Below are 25,981 nucleotides of genomic sequence, written 5' to 3' on the forward strand. Positions count from 1 at the left end.
GGCTGAAATCTTTGACCCCGAAAACCCAAAATACAAACCGATCAGAACTAAACCCGTATGGGTATCCAAAAGCCCATCCCTAGTCATTATTATATATCGTATTTTATCATCATATAATTAATCGTATTTTATATGTACCATCATATAAGTAATCATATAATTAATAGTATTTTATACATACCATCATATAAATAATTACATATATTATATTTTTAAAACTTAATATGAAATATGAAAACCATAATTTGAGTTGGTATTTCAAATTGGGCTTTGTATTATATTTTTCTTATATATATTGACAATATTTTTTTATAATGGTTATTGAAAAATAGTTTAGTAAAAATCCATTTTTGAATATATGTATATTTTTGAATCAATTTTTGATATAAATCAAATTTGATTTATTATTTTGATTTGAAATATGTATATAAAGTTTAAATTTTGTTTTATGGTTAGATTAGAAAATTTTTTTTAGGGAATTAGATTGACCCATTTTGGTATATTTTAAAAGTGGCCTAGATAACTTTCAATTTTTTAAAAAAACATAAGCCCATTACTTTTTTTCTTAATACTACTATCCTTGTTTTCAAACAAAAATATTTTTTTTTAAAAGACTGCAATCCATGTTTCCAAACACTCCAAATTTTTAAAAGTCCTATTCAAGTCTCCAAACACTCCAATTTTGTACTTGAGTTTTAATAAGATAGATGATGGATTGGTGAGTATAACATGAAGACAAAAATATAAATATCTGATTTTCAAGATAAGAAATTCAGCTTTTATTCAGATACTCAATATATAATATTTTAAATTATTTTTTTAAAAATATACATAATTTATATATATAGATTAATCTTCCAAACTTAAACTATTATATTATATATGAATAATTGTTTTAAATAAAAATAATTTCTGATTTAAAATAAAAATAAAAACAACAAATTGTTATTTTCAAATAATGAATGTAATTTACATTATACTATCATTTAACAAGTATTAGATACGTTTTGATATATCATTATTTTCTATTTCCAGAACACAATAAATTGTTAAACATCAATATCATCTACGTTAAGTATACGAACAACACAAATTCAAACATCACAAAAAATATTTACATAACTATTATAATACAATAATTTAATCAAAAAATACAATTAAAAAATTAAAAAGAATAGTTATATACTTAATATTTGAAAATAAAAGATATTTTTACTAAAATTGTACTTACCTGGCCAAGGAGATCGACCATCTTTTTACGGATCGATCGAATGTTGAGCATGTGGTTGATCCGAAAATACACTACAGTTTAATAAAATCTCTAAAACATTTATTCCAACACTCAAAAGATAGTTTTGCTAAATATGATAACTAGATAGCCAATAAAATTATAAAAAAATAGTTAAATAGTAAAAAATAAGTTAATTTAACGTGTTAAAATTTAAAAATAAATTTTAATTATGACATGCATTTAACATTTATATAAATATATATCATAGTCTAAATATAAATAATTTAACAGCTTAAATTAGAAAAAAATAAAAATCCCGGGCGTAGCCCGGGTTAATCCCTAGTTTGTATTTATAAATGCAAAGATATATAGGGACAAAAACGATGTACTCAAACCTATAATGAGACGAATCATTTCGCAGTATAGCCCAATTAGCCAATTTTTGCTTTAATTTTCTATCAGTCAAACCGGTTTAACCGTGATTCTTAACCCCACTAGACCCGACCTGATGGAGCCAAGCTGGCGCGGTGCTTGATTGGATAAAAAGAATCGAGTTCTCTCATCGGATTAAACCGGTTTCAATCATTTTTTCTCAGTCAAACCGGCTGAACCGTTTCTTTATTTGTGTCAGGTAAGGTATAATCGTAATTCTTAACCACACTAGACCGGACCCGAGCCAAGCTGACCGGGTAATTGATTGGATCTCTCTCCTCTAAACGCAGATCCTCTTTCAAAGAGCTCTCCTTCTTCCTTCCTCTGTGATTTCTCGAGAGATTCTAGGGTTTCTATTTAGAACGTTTTCGCCTTCTGGGTTCTCTTGATTTAGGGCTTAGGATAGAAAAGTCTGAATCTTTCGTCGAATAAAAGATGTATGCTGATAGATTGGAGTCTGAGTCTGGAACCAGGAAACTCTTAAAGGATCGAATCAATGGCGGTTCTAGCGACAACTCTGCTCCCTCGCGACGAGTGACTGGGAAAAGGTTCTAATTTGATCTGAATTCAATCTCGATTTAGGATTGTGCATTTGTTGTTAGCTGGTGCTTGGTGTAGGATGTTACCTCTTGTGTATAGACTATAGATTGATGATAGCTACATTATGAGCTTCCTTGCAGCACAAGCTTATCCTTGCTTAAGTTAATTAGGTTTAGGAGGACTAATTAGATGTGGAGATGCTCTTGGAGACTTGATGTTTTCCCTTTTGTTTAAAGTTTTTGCCTTTAACTGAATCTGTGTTTGTTTATGTGTTGGAGATTGGGTTTATATTCATTATTCCACCTTCCTTCTTATGCTTCTAGGCAAAGACAGGATGACAAATGGGAGCATGATCTTTTCGGTAGTGACAAGCCTCAACTCTCAAGTATGTCTTTTTCTTATCTCTGGCCAATTCTCTTTACCAGAAACTAAGGTGTTTATGTTTGGTTGTTGATTGCTTTGTTTGATGACTTGCTTAGATCGCAGAGTTGGTTCTGGAGACCTCCGCATGAAGCTCCAGAAGAGGCATCATGGGTCTCAAAGTAGTTCAGGCGTGAGGGATTTAAGGGAAAAGCTCTCTGGGACAATGAATGTGCAACCAAAATCTAAAGTGGAGACTGCTAGACCGAGCTTGAAGAGTGTAGTGACTGGAACTGCAACAGAGACTACTAGAAAAACTTCAAGTCAAGCTACCAGGAAGAAGTCACAGCAGGCAAAATATTATTTCACTTTTCTTCAACTAAAACCATTCTTCTGACCGTTGGGAGCTTATGGATACTGTACACTTCCTGTTTCTTAGCTTGTCATTTTTTTGGTTTTCAGGCTGGTGCGTCGGTTGATAGCTTTCTGGAATCATTGGGTCTTGAGAAATATTCAACAGCTTTTCAAGTGGAAGAAGTACGTAATATTTGATGCATATACGTATGCTTGCTGTCATCTTGTCATAAGCTCATGTTCTCTTCTTTTTTGATATTTCTCAGGTTGATATGGATGCTCTCATGCATATGACAGATGATGACCTCAAGGCTATGCTTATACCAATGGTAAGCTACTTATAAGTCTACACTAATAACACTTTGTTCAACATCTTTATGATCTTTTACCTGTGTTTTTTGTTTCAGGGCCCCAGGAAGAAGATACTTCTTGCATTGGGATCAAAACGCTAATAGTTTAGTGTCTTTTTGTATGATGGCTTCAAGATCAGCTGAATTATCTCCGGAAGTCGTTACATTATGATATGGCTCTACTATGATTTGGCTTTCTTTATTCTCTTTTTTTTTAATGCATCTTCCCGTTTCAGAAGCTTAGAATTTTTGGCGGTAGACTTATGTAATTTTTAAATATAGTGAGACAAACACTACCTGTTTTCACCTCATCACCACTCTCTTCATTCACACCAACAACGCTGTACATTTTTCCCACTATGCCTATAACCGCCATTGAACACACATCATCCAGTGACTCGTCCACTCTATCATCAAACCCAGAACCAAAAGCATCTCTTTTGATCAGTCCATAGCGATAGGAGGACGTTGAAGGAAGGGTTTAGTAGCAGTGCTCATCTACGTTTTGAGTGGTGACAGAGAGGGAACAACTACACAGCTATCATCGTATCAATGTTCAATAGCCGTCTTAGCTCAGTGGTAGAGCGCGTGACTTTTAATCCCGTGGCCGTGGGTTCGATCCCCACAGACGGCGTTACTTAACATTTTTTCCTACTAATGCTCAAATTACATTTTTTTTTGGTAGAAATTTCATTGTTCAGATGACTTTTTGCTGATGCTAAAAACTGTATCCTTTCATAATTTTACCATTTTAGAGACACCATCAGTGGGTAAAGAACCAAGATAAGAGCAGGACTCAGGTCCATATATTAGAGTCCTAATTTTCAAAAGGACAAGTTTAGCCAAGAAAACTACTCAGCACTAGGTCCATAATATATGTAAGCCAAGCTTGGATGAGAATCAACTAATATTTTTATACTTTGTAACAGTATAATTAACCAGACTTTGATCTTAAAAATGTTAAACAAGAGTTCTGCTACTATGTACCTCTCCACTGTTTCAATATACAAAAACACAAGTGAACTGAATGTGATGGACCGATTGATAAAGTCAAAAATATTTAATTTGGTGCTATATACAAGTTGGACAAATAGACAGTCGTTGAAGTCTTCGTCTCCTAGAGAGACAACTTCTCTTATTATACACCCACGATTGAGTATACACCCACGATTGAGTATATAATATGTCTTGTGGTAATTAGTATAACCAAATAATGCAGCTGTAACCATGTTGCCTGTTCAACTAGGTACGTTCAACAGCTAATTAGCCAAGAGACGCCAAGGCTAACTAATAAGATACAAATTGTTTTTAATCTTCTACATGCTAACCATAATATTTAATTTTATACTTGATGACGACAGCGGTAGTTTAATTAACAACAAATATTTAGCGACAAATTGATCCCTTACTTATTAATCAAGAAGCATTTTTAATAAATAACCTTCCTTTGGTAAATTAATAACAACTTTGCCATTATAGCCTATGTGGCAAGCTCACAGCTCTTCTCAGCCAACTAATCTAATAGTCCTTAAATTACTAAAATATTTACCAGTATTGCCATTGATACCTATTATACATATATTAAGACATATATTGAATAACAGATTAAAGATATTTGTCATACAACTTTACCTGGTTCGTAATACAATAACCGGTCGACATTGTCAATTGTTTTAACCGGTTTTATCAATCAAATTTATGTACAATTTAAATCGCTGGCTGAAAAAAATCGTGACTTCTTCATCTTCGCATACGAAATAAACACGACCGTATTAGTATGTTTTGTAAGTGCCTTTTTGTCCTTCTGTTCATTCTGTTCATGACAAGTATGGCATTATTAGAGACAAACTGATATTTTGGTACATGAACCTATAAAATTATTATCACGTATTGTCCTGGAATAAACTCAAGCTTGACTATGTCTATTAGACTTAAAACAATGGTTCGTGTTGTTTTAAAACCTATTGTCATGAACAAATATACGGTCCACAACAAACACCTTTGTTTCGAATCAAAATATCAATGGTTATAAAAACAAACATTCCATTGTCCAAGCATGTTACCACTAATTCTACCAGTTTAAACTGAATTTACAGGTTCTCGAGCAAACTAACATTTTGTTCATGACACTTTTTTACCTTACTATTTATATTTATAACCTCAGACAACATACCTTTGAATTATGGAATTAGATTTTTTATATTTTTTTGTCATTGATTATATGAAATCAACATAAAGTTTTCCAAGACAAATGGCAGAAAAACTTTTGAAAAAGGCAAATCTGCTCGATTTGCTCCAACTATATTGCCATACAGAATATGCCAAAAAAAAATATTGTCATACGGAATAATTGCTAATAAATACGGTTACTTAATGGTATTTATTGTAAATTTTCTGACCAAGTCAAAACACCATATTAGTCAGTGATATTTTGTGTTTCTGGCCAGAATATCGTAGTGGCATCAATTTTAGTACTGTGATTGAACAAATAAGGCAGATAGGTTAATGCGTAGTTATTATTGGTTCCTTATATTCATCCAAAATATTGATTTGTAATATATTTTCGTATTTATTAGTATTAGTTTTCTTCCTACATTCTTTATAAACAAGATTGAAGGATTCATCATTCCCTTCAACACGAAAGATTTCATAAACCATTATACTCTATGGCAGCCATTAATTTAATATAGCATGTTCTATAAGAAAAATATATAGCATGTTCTATAATTTATATAAAGAACATGCTGGAAATATGTTATATAAAATGTATAGTAAATGTAATTATTTCGAAAATATTTGTACTACATATTTAGGATATACACTGTTTGGAGTTCATGGATTTTTATAAAATTTGTTTTAAAACTCGAATACCAATTTCTGGACGTTTCCTATTAGTTGCTAAGTCATAACGATGGTCCATCAAATAAACTTCAATGAACGATGCAAATTATTTGTAGCTTAACCATTGTAAGTTCCATCAAATAAACTTTACAGAATTAATATTGGCATCACACTAATGTTTATAATCAACAAATATAATTGTCATCTTAACTCACCCCGTGCTAGGCACGGGTCTTCACCTAGTTAACTAAGATGCCACTTACAAACAAGATAATGGTGAGTTGCACTTGCACGACCCTCCACATAATCTGGCATTTTTTTGCTCATCCATCGTATAATTTGCTTTATCCGAGTTAATTAATCGAATGTTTGAAATAGTGCTGAGCATTCGGGTTTTTGGTTCGGATCGGTTCGGTTTATTCGGTTTTTGGGTTATTCGGATTGGGATGTTTAGGAACCGTTTAGGAACCGGACATTTTTCGGATCAGTTCGGTTCGGATAATGTCGGGTTCGGGTCGGGTTTCTATTTTTTTATAAAACCCGAAATGGAACCGTATTACTAGTTTGAAACACGATTAAATGTTTCCAAAATTAAATACTTCAAGTCTTCAACGGATAAGATACATTTCGATATTCACAACTGTTATTAAGTACGTAATCATAGTCTATAGACTGGCCATGGTTGTTCAAAAAAAGAGTGGCCATGAAACATTTTCTTAAAATACAAAAAGAGTTTGATATATTACAAGACAAGAAAAACCTGATGGGAAAAAGACCATATGTGGATGACTCTCTGGCAAAAGAAACTGTGAAAAGCGTGTGTAGCGTTTAGAGAAGACGCGGTTACTGCCAAGTCGTGTGGTAAAGTTTTGAACAAGTCGCTGTTGACCGTGAGAGACGCAACGGCGACATTCAAACTTTACAGAGTAACAAGACATTATTTATACGAATAGTCAACGTCTTCATATATATATACATATATACGTATCTCTAATCTCTCTCTTAACACGTTTCTTTGTTTCTTTCCTGGTTTCAGACATAGCCATTGTTGAACTTGAAGCCTTTCTTCATTTATAGCGGTAGATCAAGAAACATGACAGTAAGTTTGAAAAAACTCTTGTATCAACACTCTTTATATGTTTTTATTCTTTCCCTGTATTCCCATGTTTAACAAAACCTTAAAGTTTGTCGGAATCTTCAACTCGTAAACTGTTGTTTTCCAATGACTCTTTAAATTCATTGTCTGAACGTTAAAACAGAGATCTTAGTTTGTTTCAATCAGTTGACTTTCGTATTCTGAAAATTCTATCTGTTCTCTTCTCTAGTGTGTAACGGGAAGCTATTTCTCGTAGTTCTGATTAGGGCTAACGAAGCATATTGGTTTCTTGCACATCAAGTTAGATCTTTTTAAGTCAGGCTAAAACTCGAAACCCTTTCGACCAAATTCTCATAAATAACTTCATCCTTGAATGACTGATTACAGAACCGTCCGCATGTTCCAAAGTTTGGGGACTGGAGCAACCAAGACCAGCCATTCACGGTCGTGTTCGATAACGCGAGGACGAACAAACGAGCAGACTTATACGAATCTTTAGAGAACTCAGATATCAAAACTCCTCCTCAGCCTGCTCCTAGAATTCCACGACCCGAACCACCAAAACCAGCTAGGGAGGGCACGCCAAGAGCGCCTCCACCAACCGAGAGAAACAAAGTCAGAGCTCCTCCTGCTGACCAGCTCTACGGCGGAGGCAGAGATGGAGGCGGATTATACGGAGGTTATGTAGGTGGAGGTGGATCAGGAAACCGGCAGCAACACGCTCCTCCTCGTCCCGCACAGACACAGCCTAGACCCAATCTTAGAGGCGGCAGCAACGGAAGGGTATGACATACATTTACATGTTTTTATTTATTTATTCAGTCATTGGCGTTTGAGGAGTCATATTGTATTAGTTTAATTAATTAAGGGATATTATGAAGTAGTTGGCTTATTACAATTGTATGTTAGGGAGGGACGACGATTCCACCATTTCCAGGGTCAGTAGGTTCAGGGGAGAACATGAGTTACACACACATTTTCGACCAAGTCAAAGAAGAGAGGCGTGAAGGTGCCAGACCCTACGGTGGAACAGCCGGCAACACTCCATCTCGCCCCATCAACAGTCAACATGAATCTCCCTCCACAAACTCCTCCAAGGTAGTACACATAACCATCTAGCTAATATATATGATATCCATAACATTACATATCATGTGTAGTAATGTGAAAGGTATGCGCACAGGTCTGCTGCTTCCCATGGGGGCGAAAGGGAAGTAAATACTGAAGACAATGTACATATTCTTTGACATATCTCTTTATGTCTTTTGGTTATTTTTTCTTTCTTTTTTTTTTGTAACAAAAGGAGTGGTTTTTGTTGTGAACAACGTTGGAGAAATCACTACTAAATATAGTAGTGTGTTTTGGTTGTGTAGTTTATCATTGTTTATCCATTTCTCAAGAAAAAACTTGCGTATGAAAGTAAATGTGCAGACTGTATGTTTTCTATTCGTTGCGTTCTCTTCAATATGTCTGCACAAGAGTTGAAATCACATTAGTGTTGTACTGTTGTACAAGAATATCTCCCTTCTATTGAAGGTCTTCGGCTCTATATGGGCTGCGTTGGGCCCATTGAAAGAGAAAAAGCCCAAAAGAAAATGATCAGAACTGTTTCAAAGTAGGTGTCAAGACAATATAAATGTGATGAACTTGGTAGCCCTCTAGCCTCTAGGGTTATCGTTATTTCATTTGCAGCCCTCTGAGTTCAAAGTTACTATAGAATTGATCCAAGATGATTTACGATGTTAACTCGTTTCTCTTCAAATCCTTCCTGAGCTCGAAGGGAACTTCCGACAAAAGGTACAAACACTTTGTTATCTCTTTCTTTTGTATGATCTAGAATGAGATGATTATTGTTTTTGGTATTCTGTTTCACTAATCGTCTGTGTACGATAATTAGGAGAGGCGAGGATAGGCCAAGAGAACAGAAGCCTAAGGCCAGCGACAACAAACCCGTCATGAATGAATAGATCTATCCAATCCTGTGTTATCCTCTTGTTCATGTAAATTTCAGTTCTAAGGAGGTTTCTAATTTTAAATGGTTCAATTTTACTATTCTTTCCTTTGCAGTTGCTCATTATTATATATTGATCATATCATGTTTTCCAAATGTCAAATTGTAGAAATCCAATACACCAAACACAGTAACACTTCACAAATGTACCCCAGTTCATCGATTCTAAGTGTTTATTAGATTGTACATAGTTGGTTAGAAAGTTGGTTATGCTTAACCGGCTTTTGCTATTGGTCTAGTGTTTACGTATAACAATGGTATAAACAACCATACGATTTAATATGGTGATGAGGTTCTATTGGTTGGTGTACCAGGGCGGCAGGGCCAATTCAATTATCTTAACATGATACGATGATATAAATTGATATATTACGTAGACAAGTTCCGGGACTTCAGGTTATTGTACTTTCAAAGAAATTATAGTTTGGTGTTGAAAAAATGGTTGCCAGAAACTAGATCACCAATAAAGAATCCCTTTGAACTCAAAAGGGCCATAAGCTAAATATATACACAAACCGTAAAGGTAACAACAAAGAAAAATAAAAGTTTTAAAACGTTGACGGAACAACAGTTATATGTCTTAACGGATTCGAGACATGGGTCCCACCGGCGTGGATGATGAACTCAGCTGGCGAGAATGACGTTCCGTGGCAGACGCAGATTATACTGATCTCTGATTTTGAGTACCGATACAGAAACCCATTTACAGTTTTGCCATCGGGTCCGTTACCGGTGCTAGTCACGCACGGCATCTTAGCAAACGGAAGCAAACTGCCGTTAACTCCGTTGCTACAGGGACGTGGTTTTGGAGGCTTTCCAGTTTCTTTTGCTATAGAGTTGGAACATTCTTGCGTCTCCTCTACCACCGCATCGTTTGGACCGTCCGTGATCCGCACGGTTCCCTCTGTACCGGTTAGAGTGTTGTTAACCGGAAATCTAACCGGTTTTGTTTGATCTGGATTTTCCCCAAGTTCGCTAGTTCCACCTGAACATGAAGGACACAACGTTTACGTAACTACGAATTATATTCATGCAACTACCATGAATTTCGTGATTGTTCAATATATCTAACCTATACTATAAAAAACAGATTTTGTGAAAACAGAAAAAAAGTTTTCTTTTTTCTTTGCTAAATAAAGGAAAAAAGTTTGTAAACATCAGTTAATCAAATTCAACTTCATCGGTTATATTATTTTTACAAAGAGTCGAGTATATTAGTTTTCATAATCTTTCTTGTTTCTATTGCAATTTTTGGAAATTAAAAAAAAAACTTAAATTGCAAAAAAAAAGACGAAATTAAGAAAATATTAATTCCTCTAGAACTTTTTTTTTTGAACAACACCTCTAGAACTTTTCTTATGTAATTGCCATTTGCTCGAGTATTTATCTCATTATCTGTTACCAGAAGACGTTTGTATTTTTACACCAAGACATTTGATAAAGAATAAAAATTATAATAATACTCTTTATCGATCAAAGATAAAAAAATATTATGATGATCATTACATACCTTCTTGGCATGGAGAGCTGCTGGGATCGGAAACGTCGGACGTGCTGCTAATGGGTGACCCAATTGTAACGTCTTTGCTATTCTCCTTATATCGACCCGACCCGTACCCGTTACCCATATCACCGAAGCTCAAACCCAAATCCACGCCGTTAGTAGCTTTTTTACATTCTGTTTTGATCCTCTTGCACTCTCCTCCTTCTCCTCTGCTTCTCTGTTGCTGCTTCGCTTCTCGCTTCTTCCATGTCTCTTTTACCTCATACGTTGTAGTCCCGTCATTAAGATCAACCCCAATATCATTGGCGCATCTCATGATGATGGCTTTGTCTGATTTCTTGAAAGGACCTCCTAGAGAAAGACATAGCTCAAGCTCGACTTCAACATCCTCGTCTTTACCAATCTTTGTTGCCATTGATGAAGATTCAACAACCATGTAACGTCAAAGGAAAGAAAATATATGGTTTCTTTATCGATATTTATGCCCTGGGATATTTGTTTTTAAGATTTAAGAAACCATGTAACGTATAGCTTGACACGTGTTTAACGAGGATAGTGGACATGGGCGGTTTTCAATTACACGTATGACTAATTAAGGTAGCCTGTAAACGTTATTACCGCTATAATCTCGTATTATCGATGAACACTTCATTTTGTTTCTATTTATCTATTGGTTAAAAACCAGCAGGAAGCACCGAGTCCAACACGTGTAACACGTGAAACATGCATCAGACACGTGTTTACTAGATATCTGCTGGCGTTGACGAGGACACGTTCGTTTTTCAGTTTCTTGCGTCTCCGCGAATCTCGAACACTAACTCGACTCCCAGGCTGACACGTGTAGAGCATCTGTTAAAGACGGTCCCACAATCTTAAACTGAAAGATAAGGACAGTGTAATAGGTTAGACCGTCCAGATCAGCGGAGGCGCCGTTGCTTTGCGGCTATTCTCATTGAAGGCATGTTCTCTTTACATACCTGTGTGACACATGTCTTTCTTCAAGTCGTGGTACAGTTTTAAAGAAGTTTCTTTATATGGAAGAAAGTACACGCACACACACGCCTTTCTCCTGCATGAGTTGCACCTGGAAAGTGCAAAAGGAAGATTCTTTGATTGATCAATGAAAAGTAGTAACAACTTGTGCAAAAATATATATTTTCTTTTGTAACACTATATTATGGTTTGTCAAAAAAAATGTTACTTTCTCCGTTTCTAAATAAATGTCACTTTGATATTTTTTATACATACTAAAAAAATAGCAGAAATATATGTAAATTATTATTAATTATATTTTTCTGACTAATAATATTTAAAATAAATAAAATTATGTATAAAACAAATACAGTTTGTAATTAATTTTCAGATAAAAATAAATATAATTTACATTGGAATTGTAAAGTGACACTTTTTGTAAAACAAGAAAAAACACTAGAATGACTTATTATGAAACAGATGGAGTATGTACTTGGGCTAAGCTCCTTCAATGCTTGTTTAGGCTTAATGGTATTAGGCTATTAGCTGTTGAGCTTAGTAAAACAATAAAGTCTAAGAAGCTCATGCTCATTTCTTATCCAGCTAATATCAATAGAAAAATTAAGGAAAAAACGTTGGTTAGTTTATAGATTTATTGAAAATTATAATTTTTAATAATTTACTAAAAGATCGAACCAGAAAATTTGATTAATTTATCCAAACTATGCTGGATTTTGAAGTGTTGGGTTATGGAGATAAGGGTGTACTGAGGCGGCTCAATTTAATGGCAGATATTTTATGTTCAGGCCCACATAAACCCTTTCTTATATTAGCCATGGAGACAAGATCTAGTGCCGTTTGATGATCTGCTTTTATTACAAAGTATGGGTGTGGGAAGCACATGCCTATGCTCAAGTGTCTTACTCGAAAAAAAAATAAAAGGAACCAATCAGTAAACAACGAAGATGAAATTTTGTTTGCATTCCAAGAATGACTTTGATTCTCCCAGAAGAGGGGAGACAAAGTGTAAAAATGTAATGTATTAGTGGGTAAAATTATAACATCTCTCCCCCCAATTTCTATATCCTCTCTAATATACAACTTAATGCTAATCCCATCAACTGATATGATGAAACAACAGAACCAAAACTGAATCAAAAGTCTGAAATCTCCTTTCCAACAATCACTCTTGAAAGAAAAGACTTTACTCTAAAACCTACATAGACTTGACGTGTTCTTGCAAGGAAGTTTCTCTTCTCATGAAGCCAAACCAGACATACCTCAACAACTCCCATTCCGAGTATTGGAATATGATGGAGGATCTTTCTCCTCGGCTGAAGTGAATGAACATCAGAGCGTCATCAAACTAGAAGCGAACCACATATGGAAGAGCTACAATATCAGCAGATTCTAATCTAAGAGCCTGGTTCCAGACTCGCAGGCCCTCATCCAATGAAGTAGTAGCATCCGTCTTTGGCTTCTTTAATAATTTCACGCCGGACAGACCAAACAGCCACTCTTGTTCCTCATTCTCATCAACCTCACGCAGTTCCTCCCTCTGCGGTACATTCAGTATCTGATCCAAATACTTCAAGTCCGGATGAGACCGCTTCTTCGCTGACGCTTCACCGTTTTCTTTCACTTTCTTTGGACGATCTTTGGGTTCTTGAGAATCAATGAAACCGTTAACTCTATGCTCCTCCTTGACCAGTGGATTACTACACACTGGTCCTTGCAACTCAGTAACAGGTTTAGGAAGAGTTTGGCATCCTCCCAACTTCCTACCGTTTTCCACTGATGTTATTGGAGAAGCAACTGGCCTCTGTATCTTGTTTGGCCTAGATCCATTCTCTGCATAACAATTTTAAAAAAGTCATGCTAAGAGACAAACAATAGTAGCATAACAAATAAATATAGAAGGTTAATACACATCAATATAAATATATTATCCCTTCAATTAAATAAAACAGTTGGATCAATCACATTATAAGAAAACAAAAACCAGAAGAAAAATAAAAATCAGTCTTCCAATAATAACTATACAAAGTGTGAAATGAATATATACTAACATATATATTAATCAAACAAGTTACCAAGACGGAAAAAAACATAACATGACTGAATAAAAATAGAAGTTGGATCAAGGAAGGACTCACCATACAAGAAACCATTTGTCTCATGATCTTTCCGTTTGCCAAGTACTCCACCTGCGGTGAGATTTTTAACGCTTGCCTTAGAAAGGTCTTGCACTCTAAAGTCTAAGTCTCTCTCTTTTAGCCTCGGCCCTCCCTCTACATACTTTGGTTTGTCATGACCAATTTGTTTTTTCTCCTCTTGACTACTTCTATGTGTTGTGTGCTTTGGTTCATTTTTCTTTATCCCTTCGCTATCCAGAGGCAAATCACTCTTACTGACACTTTCTCTGCGGTGATTCTTCTCTTGTAGTTCTGTTTTCTTAGCATGATCCTTTTTCTCCGATGGTTTAACCATAATCTCAGCTCCTTTCTGATCAGTTTCAGATATTTTTTCCATGGCGTAGCTTCTCTTTTCATCAACTTTCCTAAGGTTGTTCTCTGTGACTCCATTGGGAAGACTAATCTTTCCCACACTTTGACTGTCTGTAGCTTCGTCATCTCTGATCCTTCTTGCCAGATCTTGTATATACTTAGACTCTCCATTGCCATTATTCAGCACGGTATTTGTTACAAGCTGTTCTCTGTCCTTTGTGTTTGGTAGAACACCAAAAACAGCTTTTTTGTCCTCCGAAGTTGAGCTCTTTTCTTTATGACGATCTTTGTCTTTCTTATCTTTATGTTTCTCCTTTTTATCCTTCCGTTCCTTATGTTTGTCTTTGCTTGTTTCTTTATCTTTTTTCTCTTTCCCTTGTTTCTTTTCCTTATCCCTTTTGTGCTTTTTTTCCTTCTTTTGTTTTTCCTGCTGCAGTTTCAATCCCAGGAGAAAAAGAACTCACAGATATAAGTCATCGTTTAAAAGATAAAGCATACATAGTATTAGTTAGTTCCAGTACCTACCTAGGCTGATTCATTACTAGTCTTATAGTAATGGTTAAGCTTCTTCCTATATCTTTATTACATTTTCAGCAGTTTCTCAAGATGCTACACTATCAACTATTCCTAAGAAATTATTCTCATATTCTTTCTCAAAAAAAAATGCTCCATCATTCCTAGTAGTGACATTATCAAGTCTAAGAGATTGACAGTAAAATTTGACCAATTATCTAACATCCAAAACAATCAAATACATGAACAAATATTCACTTCAAATATTTTAGCACCTCAGCATTTTAAACTAGTCAATGATTCTGCAAAGCCTAATATGTACTAGAAACTCTCAAACAATGTACAGGCAAATGTTCTAAAATAAACAAAACAAAAGATCCCACAAACTCCTCCATTCAGCATTCTCCTCCATTAGCTAAAAACTAGTATTCATAAGAGTCTAGTCTCGTGATGTTCCAAGTTTTCTTCATCGGTTTCTAAGAGCCTAGAAGGCAAAGCATTTGGTTACATAAGTGCTCTAATCACTGTCCAACATAATCATGTGGGATACGTGCTTAACAAACACCAGAAAGAGTGAACATATGGTAACCTTAATCAAAGAGTGTGCTTCATCGGTGCTACTAATCTTCTTCTCATATCCTGGAGGTGGAAACGGGAAGCAACGAGACATGGCACTTTTAGCCCCCTCCCTCCCTCAAGCCCCCGTAAAAGTGGTATACTCTCAACCACTCTTGTTACTCTCTCGACTTCCCCCTTTTAGCTCATCATATCCAATAAAAAAAAATCACTTAAGAAGCTCCAAAACTTGGTTCACCAGCAAACCAAAAGGCCACTTCAAATCCTCCTTTATCTTTTGACAGATCCTTAAATGCACTATAAAATTAGCAACTAACTCAGCGAGATTTGTAGCTAACCTGCCAAAGCCAGCAGCAGAAATGGATATCATATCCAAGATAAAGCTCAAATAAGTTTAGTTTTACAAGTTACGAACAGCTCAAAAGCACCTTAAAAGGTAGCTTCCTCTTTCCGATTGATACACACACTTATTCTCGATCACAAAGACTCTTATTGCCACAAGTGTTTAATCTCCGAGGGACAATCCCTAATAGTATCAAAAACCGCAAATTAGGGTGCGATCCAATCAAACCCTAAAAAAACATCAAAAACCAATCGGACCAAAAAAATTCAGCAGCCAACGACGATTGGCAATTGCAATTGGGTTAGGTTCAAGTAAGAAAGACGAGATTTTGAGAAAACCCAGATTAGCAAACAACGTCAATTAGCTCAGATTATTCAGCTGATCAGAATTTCAAAAAAAAAAACACGAAAACTTTTCACTTTAAAATTAAAAAGGTTTTTCAGCTCAATAGAGAAATTAGAAAATCAAAGGGTGGTTCTTTGAAAACATTTTTTTTTTGGTTTTATTTGAAAATCATATAGAAGATAGAGAGGGATTGGAAGATCTCAGAGGGGAGGGAGAGAGAAGATGAACAATGATGAAAGTGAGAAATATCTCTCCTCCCTCCCTCTCTCTCTCTAAATCTCCATGTGGTGGCATATTTATATACCTTTTCTTTCTGTATATATCTGTAATGCTCTCTCTCTCTCTCTTTTTTTTTTTTTTGAATTACGGGGTATTATTTTTGTATATGGGTTTCTTCTTGAAGACAGAGAAGACTCCTCTCTCTCTTTCTCTCTCTAAAAACCCCGACCAAGAAAGAAACTTTGGTCTGAACATCGACAAATGGTATTTATAACGAGAAATAGAACAAGAAAGGGCTTTTCGGGTTTTGAAGTAATACTTGGGCCAAGCCCATTATCTATTAGCGCAACTTTGACAAGTCTTCAAAACTGTTTTTCACCTTTTATCCATGGGACAAGTCAACGTAAGGCAACACTTTAGTTTCTGTACAACTCCATTTCAGCTCAGCTAACATTCTCTTTATGACTTTATCCCCTTCACCAAGACTTGTACGGTTTCCCGACATGACTTAAAAGAGTACTTTACAAACTTTAATAACACCCAACTTTGAATTATAAGATTTCAACCCTCGGTAGTAAACTCTTGTAATTGACAAGAAAAGTTCATCAAGTAATAATCAACTCCCTAAACACGGCAAAAAAACAAACTTGCCCCTGACCAGTTTTCACAAACGCAAAAGATGTTTCTCTTTCTCATGACATTCGCAACCCTGCCCTTGAGCAACTGTTTTGTGCAATGTACATATATATGAATGGCCGACCAAGTGAGTGTTGTGTGGCCAAGAGACCCAAAAACTAGTCCTTTATATATTGCTACACCAGCAGACTATTAGTGAGCGATAAGACGGTACATGTAATGTGGGTTGTGTCCTCCCCTCTAACCAAAACTGAAACTACTATCATCAGCTTCTTAACCAAAACAAAATAACGCCATGAAGAATATACTAACTACAAGAAAGAAAGGATATAAAAAATGAGACTTACATATCCGTTATAAAGAGGTTAATAAGTTTTTTTTATTTGAATTAATTTAACATTCTTTCAAAAAATATATATATAAAAAAACTACAACAAGGTATTGGTGCACACAAAAAATAAAGAAGAAGAAACTAAAAAGGTTTGGTGGGACCGACAGAGTCGAATGTTGGGTTGACAACTTGAAAAAGAGGAGACCCGGAACCCAATCCAAAATCAAGGCAATCAGAGAATTCATCAAAATCTAAAAGTTCAGATGGAGATCTCAGCTCGTTTAGTAATACCTCCGGATTGTGAGGATAGAGTGGACATAGCTGTTTGACATATATAAAAGCAATAAGTCAAGTTTTCAGGTTCACGGGAGGAATCTCTGCTTTGAACAAAATAAACAACTTGGAACCAAACCTTATGACTACCAGCTAGAACCACAAATGGGACTGCATGCTTTTTTTGCTGCCAGGGCAGCCATGTTGACTCCAACAGGTCCTATAACCCCACCATTAGCCATCACTGCGTGAGCTCCAATTATAACCTGTGAATTATCACATCATCTGAGATCTATTTTATAAGCCAGAGACGAGAAAAAAAAAACACAGATTTGAAGAGGTTTAAACATGTACCATATTCACTCGAGATATCATAGCAAACACTGCAGAGGCTGTATTTTACCTTCAAGTTTTCATTTAGTCTGGGGTTTTTTTTGTCTCGTTTTGTATATGAAGTTGTGAATTTATATGTAGTAAAAAAAAGGCTGTGAATTTAAAAGCTGCTTACAAATACAATACTTCCATCTATTTGCAAAAGTTAAAGCAAAGACGCAAAGTTCACGGGTTGACTTTTTGTTGCAAAGTGAAAAGTGTCATGGAATCATATTCCCTAGATAAACCATATTCCCTAGAGAATCATAATGGCATCCGATTCTCTGTGATTACAATTTACATTTTAGAAAAGGTATATTCTCATCAACATTCAACACTACTTTGTACTATTAACTTCATAACTTCATCCGATTCTCTGTGATTACAATTTACATTTTAGAAAAGGTATATTCTCAACAATATTCAACACTACTTTGTTCTATTAACTTCTAATCTTATTAAGACAAATAGTACTAGTATTAATTAGACGTAAGGAATCGGTCACGTTACCAGAAGAAAAGAATTTATTACTACTAACTCATGAGTTTTTATTATACGCGGGGGGAACAAATCAAATAAACAACACACTAAAAACATCCGACCGTCGATCAAAAAAAAAAAACATCCGACCGTAATCACGTGCCGTTTCTAGTAATCAAACCGTAACGTCGTGCGGTTTGTTTCACGTGACGAATCTACTAATCAAGCAGTAACATCGTTCTCGACACTGTCGCAACTCGTTAGTCGTCACAGTGTCACGCTCGGAAACTCGCAACGTCCAAAGCCTGATCAAACAACAATAGCGTAGAAAACTTCAGCAAACTACATCCGGTTTAAACATCGAGAAATTACTAAACCGGAGTACATGACTTACTTGGATCTTTAATGGTTTGAGTGGCAAGGCCGTTAAACGAGCAAGTCCCACCGGTCTTACGAAAGCTAGCCCAATAAGAGCTAAACGCGTAGCTAGCATGCAACACGGTTAAATCCGGTTTATGACACGGACCTCCGGATTTAATCGGGTCGCAAGTATTATTCCCCTGTGAGCAAGCGTACGATAGAGCTTCACCAAGCTGAGTCCAGTTCGCTCCTTTAGCCACCACGCACCATATCTTCCCTTTGTACACCTCATTGTTCTCCGGCGCCGGCAACTTCTCTTTAAACTCCGTCGTCTCCCCCGACAACTCAATCTCGTAGACCCGAGACCCGTTCGGGTGCAAGAGTCCGAAATGCCGCTCCGTACCCGGACCCGTTTTCTGATTCTCGTTGAACAAGGCGAAGATAAACGACGGGAGGACCTTCCCGGGCCGCGCCGGAGTTCCCACCGGAGGCACGGCGGAGAGTTTTTTGACGACGTTGCGGTTGTAAGTGGCGGCGTTGTAGACGTTGGCTCCGATCTGATCGTAGTCTCCGTTGTTGGGCCAGCCCGTTTCCGCGACCCAGATCCGAAGATCCGGGTACCCGAGGCGTGACGTGGCGAAGACGAAAGCGTCGATCATTTGGTCGAAGAGGTTGTGGTAGGTGAGATTCGTGGCGGGATCCGTTACGGTGACGTTGGTGGATTCGAAAAGCGCGTAACCGAGATCTACATGGGCCGGATCTTGGGCCCATGGGAAGTACGGGTAGACGTCGACGAATAAAAACGATTTGGTCCGGTTTAGGAACTGTAGCATCGGTTTCATAACCGAACCGGAGATATCCGAACGGAACTCGCCGCTCGAAGGAGGAAACGAAGTTTTGAGAACGTCGACGGCGAGCGTGGTCCCCACTTTGACTTTCTTGACGCTGAGTTTCTTCAGCGACCGTTGGATCTTGCGCATTGCGGGAACGAGAGCTGATTTGAGCTCGGAGTCCGCGGAGGAGAGGATCTCGTTGCCGACGAGGAGGTAACGGATCTTGGTGGTGGGGTGAAACGGGAGGATGTTGGATCGGATCCACTCGTCGGAGAGGGTTGACGATTTTGAGATGTTGACGATGAGCTCGTTAGGGACCATGACGGAGACGGTGATGTCGGTGGCGTTTAATGCGGCGAGGATGGCTGGGTTGGCGTCGTAGAGCTTGACGCGTTTTGCGTTTAGGGATTGGATGAGTTTGACTGAGTCGGACGGAGACGGGAGGTTGTCTCCTAGCTGGCCGTAGTTGACTCCTGGTCGGCCTGAGAACTTTGCTCCTGTGGACAAGACAGAGGTAAAGATATCAGTAAAAGAGATGTTAAACCGACATTAATGGAGGTTTCTAGATATCGTTTTACCTGAAACAGCTACGAGCAGAAAGAGAGTAAGAAGATGTAGAACACTCATGATGTTATTGTTAACTGATAACTCTTCTTCTTCTTGTCTGAAGAGAGCAAGTAGATGTAAGACCAAAAAAAAGTAGATGTAAGACGTACGAGAGAAGAGTGAATAATGGAGATATTTAACGGGTAGGGTTTACATACCTGTTCCCCACACCAAAGAAAAATAATCTAATTTGAGGATTAAATTTAAACGATAATACAATGTACTGTATTAGTTAAGTTTGTATACAGATGTATTAATACAATGTACCGTATCTCTAATGTATTTACATGATGCATGAGTAGATTTATTTATTCAATAGTGCCCTATGAATACTTACTTTTTTATAATAAATTTGTTTCGTCAGGATGTTACATGATGCATGAGCACAGATTAGTCTTAACGGTTGATATTAAGTGTAACTGAGGGGGTTTTAACGTTGATTAAAAAGACTGTTACTCTGTTAGAATCATGTTTTAATTCCTATTTTCAGTCTAGCTGATATAGTAATCGTATGGGCACCTAATGCTACTTGGGTTATTAGCAAGATGAGTAAATGATGAACTGTTATCAAATGCTTTTAATTTAACTCTCAAATGTTACTGAAAGAGGAAAAAAATCTTCTCCTACCAATTATCACTTAATGTTCATTGAAAAATGTATTAATGTTGATTCAGATAATGAGATTGATGTGTGATGAAAAGGCTGTATATAAATACTCAATACTCATACAAGACACTGTTGATTCGTGTCTTAATTCTAGACAAATCTCAACGGTCGTCTTGTAATAAAGAAGTAAATGTTCAATGAGAGTTGAGGAAGAAAAAGAGAGTAACGTTCTGATGCTTTAACGATGTGACGTGACATTATGCTCTTTAGATCTCATGTTTCATTACAATAATACTTTTTTTTCTTTTTTGGACAAACATTACAATAATACCTATAAATCAATAAAGTCGTAAATAAAGCCAGTAGGCCCCCAGTACTAAAGCCAATTTTATATTTTACTTCAAAATAAAACTATATTATAGAAATGGTTTTATCTTAATGTATGCACTTATAATAAAATTTATTTATAGGAACTAATAACAGAAAAAAATATTGATTTGGCCTCATACTTAAGAAATTATCACAAAATTGATTTTAAAAGAACATGGAAAACTCCCCAAATTGGCAAAAAAAAAAACAAGAATAATAATTGAGTTCAAAAGTATAGATGAATCCTGAAGAAAGAAACAACAACAAATTACTCAAAAGAATTGAGTGTGGCATTACAACAAATTTCTAAATCGGTAGTCAAGTCTTTTTGGCTTAAGACCACAACAAAGAGAGGTCATCATCATGAAAGCCTTTCTTTTCTGCCACTTCCCCCTAATACTATCCGTAAAACAAAACGAAAGAAGAATCTAAACCATCACAGGTAAAGAGTATCATAAGACAAAAAAAAAACTTTTTAAAAATGAATTGTTTTTCTTTTTTTTTTATGTAGAAAGGACCAGCAATAATCCATATCTGAGTTGGTTTCATCCTCCTGACTTTGCTCTTGAGCTTCTCTCTCTTCTTTTCTGTTCTTCAACTTGTATGGGTGCAAATGTAGTTTCAAAACGAGGAAAGGGGTGTTTTTATATAAAACTAACTGACCTGTTCTCCAATCAAATCCAGACCAACAATCACGAAAGTGAGTCCTTGGAACAAGAGGAAGTAGAAGTGTATCCCTTGCGCAGACAACAAGCTTCTCACCGAGGCAGCCAAGAGGATGAAAGCCAAAGCAATCTCTGTTCTGTACAGACGGTTTCTTTTAGTCTTCCCAGCTTTCTTAGCCGCTCCTAGCTTGCTAAGCTCGGTTAAACCCGAATCAGACGACGATCTTTGAATATTCGTTGACTCAACCAAGGACCCTGACTCTGCGTAGGCAATCAGATCAGCCTCGGAGGATCTCCCTAGCTTCTTGGTGACCACCCACTCGTAAGAGCTTCCAAACTTGAACAAACCAGAGATCATGGCTCCAAACTTGGTGACAGACATTGTGTTTTCAAATAGGAGGTAAGGGACGATGAAAGGGAACGATCTTGGGGCTGGGATGATGTTTAAGATGGACATGATCCCGGGGATGTAGCAAACGACCCATGATGGTAAGTTAGCTTCTGGGAAGAACATTGTCAATGGGAGAATGACGCAGAAGAGAGTGAATGAGTAGAATGGTAAGATAAGCTTCCTTAGCAAGAAGAAGAGAAATATCATATTAGCTTTCTTGCCTACACTCACCTGCAAGTAGAAAAAGATCAGAGACCAAACTCTACAACAATCTCAATATAATCAATCATCAGCCTCACCTTTGAGCGAAGAATGTCCATGAAACACAAACGGAACAGTTGCATTGGACCTGAATGCCAACGGTACTGCTGCTTCTTGTACGCCTCATAAGACTCCGGAAGCTCGCAGAGACACTATGCAAAACGTTATGAGATTAAAGAGCTGGAGAATGAAAAGGAGAGTTCTAAGCAAAAACACAAAGTACCTTGACGTCATTGAGATAGATGAACTTCCATCCACAGAGATGAGCACGGACGGCTATATCCATGTCTTCAACAGTTGTTCGCTCCAACCAACCACCACAATCCTCAAGAGCTTTGATTCTCCAAACACCAGCAGTTCCATTAAAGCCAAAGAAGTTGATAAAGACACCGTTAACCTGCTGTTCGACTTCGAAGTGGAAAGACAAGTTTATGTTCTGTAGCCTTGTAAGCAAATTTTCGTCTTTGTTCACAAAGGCCCACCGTGTTTGGACCAAGGCTAAGTCTTCTCTCCCCTGGAATAAACATATATCATGTCAGAAAGGCTAGTGGTATCATTGTTCCAAGTGTAAACCTTCAACTAAAATGTAAGAAAAATCTGTAATCTCAAAGATAAACGAAACTATTTTTCTAGAATAATTTTTCTTTTAATTTAAAAACAGTCTAGATGTTCAAAAAAAAATCGGTCTAGGCACCCGCCTGAAGCGCATAATCACTATCTAGAGATTTCTTTGCTTGACACTATGTAAAAGATCAACTGTAACTTATTCATGATGTAAAGCAAAAATTATATGAGCCAAACATTTTAAAAAAAGTGAATGATAACCTTAAAATGAGGGACCGTTTTCTTCAAAAACTCTGCCGGCGGCTGGAAATCTGCATCGAAAATGGCGACAAACTCGTAATCTTTGACGTATTCGCAGTTCATTGCAGCTTTGAGGTTTCCAGCCTTGTAACCAGTACGTATGAGACGGTGTCTATACACTATCCGAACACCCCTTTGCTGCCATTTCTGTACTTCAGCCTTTATAAGCACCTGGACGTCTAACTCACTTGAGTCATCAAGAATCTGGATTAGCATTCTCTCTTTTGGCCAGTCAAGCATACACACCGCTCCAATAGATTGTTGGTAAACCTGCAAAAATCCCACCAACTAGATTAGGTAACAAAACAAGAACTGCAATAACTAAAAAAAAAACAGAAATCTTATGAGCCGGTCCTGAGATTTTGGAGGCTATAGACAATTTAGTAAAAATTTATGTAAAACTATTTTTTTTTTACAAATTTAAGAGCTTATATATTTATGTAAAATTTTGGGGGCTTTATTGCAATGCTTCATTAGCCTATGCTTAGATCAACAGTTTTAGAAATGAAACCACAGAAAAATACTTAGATTTCTACCAACGAGGTGTTGGCCTAGTGGTAAAGGAGTTTCTAGTAGGCACTCCACCACTCGGGTTCAATTCTCCTTAGGAAACAACAACTATTTACGATGTTTGAGTTCCGACAAATAGGTGAAACCACTTATAATCAACAAAAACACACTAAGATTACTAGTAACTATAGAAACAAATCCCAACTTCAAAATGCTTGATTCCTTGATTCAGCTAAGTTAAAGATTCAAAATGCTCACCTCCTTCTCATTACACATAGGAATCTGCACAAGCACCATAGGATAATCCTCCAATCTAATCCCCTCACCAACCGGTTTAGCCGGGTACTCCATAGCCGCGACAGGCTTAATCCTACGGAGTTTGATCCAGAAGCATCCAAGCACAAGCACCAGACGGTCAACAGACTGAATCAAGAAGAGGACAATGCAGACATTAGTCAAGCTCTGAAGCGGCGGCGCCAAGTAAGACGCCCTGATCTCGAGCCACCAAGCGTAAGCCACCTCCACGGCTGCCTCGGCGGAGGCCACGGAGGGAGGCGTGAAGTGCCATCCTTTGAAGTAGGCGGCGAGCTCGAAGCAGAGGAGGAGGACGACGACGACAAGGAAGGCCTTGATGAGACGGTACAGCCTCGCGGAGGAGGTCGAAGAGGGGGGATTGTCGTTGGCGATGCGGCGGTTGGCGGTGCGGAGGAGGTGGAGGAAGGAGGAGGCGATCCAGACGGAGGAGGAGGCGAGCTGCTTGAGCCTGAGGAGGTAGAGGCGGGAGAGCTGGCGGAGGGTCCGTGTCCGGATCCGATCTTTGTCCGTCGGGTCAACGGCCGGAGTTCGGATTTCGACGGTGAGGAATGCTTCGTCGTCGCCTCCGCCGCCGCCGCCGTCGTGGTCTCTGTTCCGCTGCTTATTCCACCATTGCTGAAACTCCTCGTTCTGGGAGCGAGACATCGAACAACAACGCAATGGATGGATCCAATCCTTGGCCTTAGATCAATTAAGAACAAACTTAGTAACATCTTTTATTATACAATATATGGTAATTAAAATGTTATGAGATCTCATTCATTAAATGAAACAATCATTTGCATCTAAGGAGGGAGGGGAGAGAGATCGAGAGAGAGAGAGAGAGAGGGTTAAAGCATTTTACAGATCTGTAGAGAGGGAAATAGAGATTACCGGTAGAAGTCGACGAGTCTCTGTAGTCGACGGAGACACTGAGGTTTGTGGATCGATCTACAATGGCTTTTTTTAAAACGAAAGGAAGAAGAAGAAGATGAAGGTGGAGGGGGAAGGAGGGGGGAGGCTAAAAAAAAATGAGTGTGGAGAGATTGATGTTTGTAATTGAGAAGACTGGTTTACCCTCGCGTTTAGACATAAACTACACTCCTGTCGGATTGTAGTTAAACAGCGGTTTGGTAAGGTTGGTTAAAAACTAAAAAGCAAAGAGGAAAAAAAGAGTTTACGGCCTCTTTTTTGGGTAGTTAGGCTTTTTAATGGGCTTTGTTGCTTTCTTTACCTAGATTAATATTGTAGCCTTTGGTAATATACAATACCATAATCATGAAATTTATAATCTTGCTAATTTTGAAACAGTAAAGTTACTAAGTAAACAGATAAATATCAAACTAAAATTTAAAAAAGTATTCTATGTCAAAAGAAAAAGAAAGACAGAGCTAGATGAAAGCAAGCTAAAATTGTTTTTTTTTTTCTTGAAACTTTCTTTGCATCTCCAAAATGTACACTTTTATTGCTTCTTTTTAATTTGAGTTCTTAAATTTAGAATTACTATAAGTCAAATCTATGAGTTTCTGATTAGAATAATGGTTTGGAATCCTACTTATTATTCTCAGAATCCCAAATTATTCTTAAACGTTCAGAGATTTATTTTATAGTTATTGTAAACCCAAAAAAACACTGCTAACAGCAAAAAAAAATGAACTAGGGAAGTAAAGGATTTGGCTAAAAGTCCAGTGCGAGAGAAAATTTACTAAATTTAGTCTAATCTTGTTGAGTGAAAAAAAAATCTAATAATTAATAACTACTATTTGGCAAAAACATCTAACAATAATAAAAAGGGAATATCCTGAGTAGTTAGAGTGTCCACGTCACCTAAAAAAATCTGCCAATGAGAAAGTGTTGTTTTGCCACGTCAATCATGTTAATCAAAATTTGCACTAAAACATTTCGATTGAACCCATCAAAAAATTGCATTAAAACA

The 25,981-nt window shown here is 37.0% G+C and overlaps 7 protein-coding genes and 1 non-coding gene across 10 annotated transcripts; 4 read left to right on the plus strand and 4 right to left on the minus strand.

The window, feature by feature from the left end:
• The first annotated feature begins 1,908 nt into the window (after positions 1-1,908).
• LOC106389015 (ankyrin repeat and SAM domain-containing protein 6-like) lies at positions 1,909-3,578 on the plus strand. The gene is made up of 6 exons (XM_013829202.3): positions 1,909-2,211; positions 2,527-2,588; positions 2,683-2,915; positions 3,026-3,100; positions 3,184-3,246; positions 3,325-3,578. The coding sequence occupies exons 1-6, from the start codon at positions 2,099-2,101 to the stop codon at positions 3,367-3,369; spliced, it is 591 nt and encodes a 196-aa protein (XP_013684656.2). The 5' UTR covers positions 1,909-2,098; the 3' UTR covers positions 3,370-3,578.
• Positions 3,579-3,829: 251 nt separating this feature from the next.
• Positions 3,830-3,901, plus strand: TRNAK-UUU. Its single transcript has one exon. It is a non-coding gene; the product is annotated as a tRNA-Lys (tRNA).
• Positions 3,902-7,061: 3,160 nt separating this feature from the next.
• LOC106385686 (RPM1-interacting protein 4-like) lies at positions 7,062-8,650 on the plus strand. Its single transcript, XM_013825589.3, has 4 exons — positions 7,062-7,207; positions 7,592-7,987; positions 8,114-8,302; positions 8,388-8,650. Exons 1-4 carry the CDS (start codon positions 7,202-7,204, stop codon positions 8,427-8,429), a joined length of 633 nt encoding a protein of 210 aa, XP_013681043.2. The 5' UTR covers positions 7,062-7,201; the 3' UTR covers positions 8,430-8,650.
• A 214-nt stretch (positions 8,651-8,864) lies between these two features.
• On the plus strand, positions 8,865-9,658 carry LOC125606987 (wound-induced basic protein-like). Its single transcript, XM_048776319.1, has 2 exons — positions 8,865-9,001; positions 9,102-9,658. Exons 1-2 carry the CDS (start codon positions 8,934-8,936, stop codon positions 9,169-9,171), a joined length of 138 nt encoding a protein of 45 aa, XP_048632276.1. The 5' UTR covers positions 8,865-8,933; the 3' UTR covers positions 9,172-9,658.
• Positions 9,659-9,668: 10 nt separating this feature from the next.
• Positions 9,669-11,867, minus strand: LOC106386000 (ninja-family protein AFP3-like). Its single transcript, XM_013825900.3, has 2 exons — positions 10,726-11,867; positions 9,669-10,200 (listed from the first exon to the last, which is right to left on the minus strand). Exons 1-2 carry the CDS (start codon positions 11,153-11,155, stop codon positions 9,764-9,766), a joined length of 867 nt encoding a protein of 288 aa, XP_013681354.2. The 5' UTR covers positions 11,156-11,867; the 3' UTR covers positions 9,669-9,763.
• A 777-nt stretch (positions 11,868-12,644) lies between these two features.
• Positions 12,645-16,434, minus strand: LOC106389014 (myb-like protein X). Of its 3 annotated transcripts, XM_022716278.2 has the most exons (5): positions 16,280-16,434; positions 15,716-15,813; positions 15,301-15,625; positions 13,848-14,628; positions 12,645-13,542 (listed from the first exon to the last, which is right to left on the minus strand). In XM_022716278.2, the coding sequence occupies exons 3-5, from the start codon at positions 15,379-15,381 to the stop codon at positions 13,058-13,060; spliced, it is 1,347 nt and encodes a 448-aa protein (XP_022571999.2). In that variant the 5' UTR covers positions 15,382-15,625; positions 15,716-15,813; positions 16,280-16,434; the 3' UTR covers positions 12,645-13,057. The 3 variants fall into 3 exon arrangements, with proteins under 3 accessions (XP_022571999.2, XP_048632277.1, XP_013684654.3); XM_048776320.1 differs by having other exon boundaries at positions 15,716-16,431; XM_013829200.3 differs by lacking the exon at positions 16,280-16,434 and having other exon boundaries at positions 13,848-14,625; positions 15,716-16,264.
• A 1,878-nt stretch (positions 16,435-18,312) lies between these two features.
• Positions 18,313-20,217, minus strand: LOC106389010 (probable glucan endo-1,3-beta-glucosidase A6). The gene is made up of 3 exons (XM_013829197.3): positions 20,058-20,217; positions 18,681-19,976; positions 18,313-18,591 (listed from the first exon to the last, which is right to left on the minus strand). Exons 1-3 carry the CDS (start codon positions 20,104-20,106, stop codon positions 18,554-18,556), a joined length of 1,383 nt encoding a protein of 460 aa, XP_013684651.2. The 5' UTR covers positions 20,107-20,217; the 3' UTR covers positions 18,313-18,553.
• Positions 20,218-21,280: 1,063 nt separating this feature from the next.
• LOC106389009 (probable xyloglucan glycosyltransferase 6) lies at positions 21,281-25,169 on the minus strand. Its single transcript, XM_013829196.3, has 6 exons — positions 24,940-25,169; positions 24,010-24,747; positions 23,203-23,511; positions 22,601-22,891; positions 22,416-22,529; positions 21,281-22,347 (listed from the first exon to the last, which is right to left on the minus strand). The coding sequence occupies exons 2-6, from the start codon at positions 24,709-24,711 to the stop codon at positions 21,715-21,717; spliced, it is 2,049 nt and encodes a 682-aa protein (XP_013684650.2). The 5' UTR covers positions 24,712-24,747; positions 24,940-25,169; the 3' UTR covers positions 21,281-21,714.
• Between the last annotated feature and the right edge of the window lie 812 nt (positions 25,170-25,981).

This window comes from Brassica napus, chromosome A3 (genome assembly GCF_020379485.1).
Source record: "Brassica napus cultivar Da-Ae chromosome A3, Da-Ae, whole genome shotgun sequence".
NCBI classification, from domain to species: Eukaryota; Viridiplantae; Streptophyta; class Magnoliopsida; order Brassicales; family Brassicaceae; genus Brassica; species Brassica napus.

Bases quoted from the DNA above. Each gene is read 5' to 3' on its own strand.
- LOC106389015 (XM_013829202.3), top strand. From the start codon at position 2,099: ATGTATGCTGATAGATTGGAGTCTGAGTCTGGAACCAGGAAACTCTTA. The intron at 2,212-2,526 runs GTTCTAATTTGA...TTATGCTTCTAG, and splicing joins CGACGAGTGACTGGGAAAAG to GCAAAGACAGGATGACAAAT. The intron at 2,589-2,682 runs GTATGTCTTTTT...TGACTTGCTTAG, and splicing joins TGACAAGCCTCAACTCTCAA to ATCGCAGAGTTGGTTCTGGA.
- LOC106385686 (XM_013825589.3), top strand. The intron at 7,988-8,113 runs GTATGACATACA...ATTGTATGTTAG, and splicing joins GAGGCGGCAGCAACGGAAGG to GGAGGGACGACGATTCCACC. The intron at 8,303-8,387 runs GTAGTACACATA...GTATGCGCACAG, and splicing joins CCTCCACAAACTCCTCCAAG to GTCTGCTGCTTCCCATGGGG.
- LOC125606987 (XM_048776319.1), top strand. From the start codon at position 8,934: ATGATTTACGATGTTAACTCGTTTCTCTTCAAATCCTTCCTGAGCTCG. The intron at 9,002-9,101 runs GTACAAACACTT...TACGATAATTAG, and splicing joins AAGGGAACTTCCGACAAAAG to GAGAGGCGAGGATAGGCCAA.
- LOC106386000 (XM_013825900.3), bottom strand. From the start codon at position 11,155: ATGGTTGTTGAATCTTCATCAATGGCAACAAAGATTGGTAAAGACGAG. The intron at 10,201-10,725 runs GTATGTAATGAT...CTTCATGTTCAG, and splicing joins CAGCTCTCCATGCCAAGAAG to GTGGAACTAGCGAACTTGGG.
- LOC106389014 (XM_022716278.2), bottom strand. From the start codon at position 15,381: ATGTCTCGTTGCTTCCCGTTTCCACCTCCAGGATATGAGAAGAAGATT. The intron at 14,629-15,300 runs GTTACCATATGT...TTGAAACTGCAG, and splicing joins AAGCACACTCTTTGATTAAG to CAGGAAAAACAAAAGAAGGA. The intron at 13,543-13,847 runs GTGAGTCCTTCC...ATTGTTATGCAG, and splicing joins GACAAATGGTTTCTTGTATG to AGAATGGATCTAGGCCAAAC.
- LOC106389010 (XM_013829197.3), bottom strand. From the start codon at position 20,106: ATGAGTGTTCTACATCTTCTTACTCTCTTTCTGCTCGTAGCTGTTTCA. The intron at 19,977-20,057 runs GTAAAACGATAT...TCTTGTCCACAG, and splicing joins TCTGCTCGTAGCTGTTTCAG to GAGCAAAGTTCTCAGGCCGA. The intron at 18,592-18,680 runs GTAAGTCATGTA...TTGTTTGATCAG, and splicing joins TCAAACCATTAAAGATCCAA to GCTTTGGACGTTGCGAGTTT.
- LOC106389009 (XM_013829196.3), bottom strand. From the start codon at position 24,711: ATGTCTCGCTCCCAGAACGAGGAGTTTCAGCAATGGTGGAATAAGCAG. The intron at 22,530-22,600 runs GTACTTTGTGTT...CGTTTTGCATAG, and splicing joins TCTATCTCAATGACGTCAAG to TGTCTCTGCGAGCTTCCGGA. The intron at 22,348-22,415 runs GTGAGGCTGATG...TTCTACTTGCAG, and splicing joins TGGACATTCTTCGCTCAAAG to GTGAGTGTAGGCAAGAAAGC.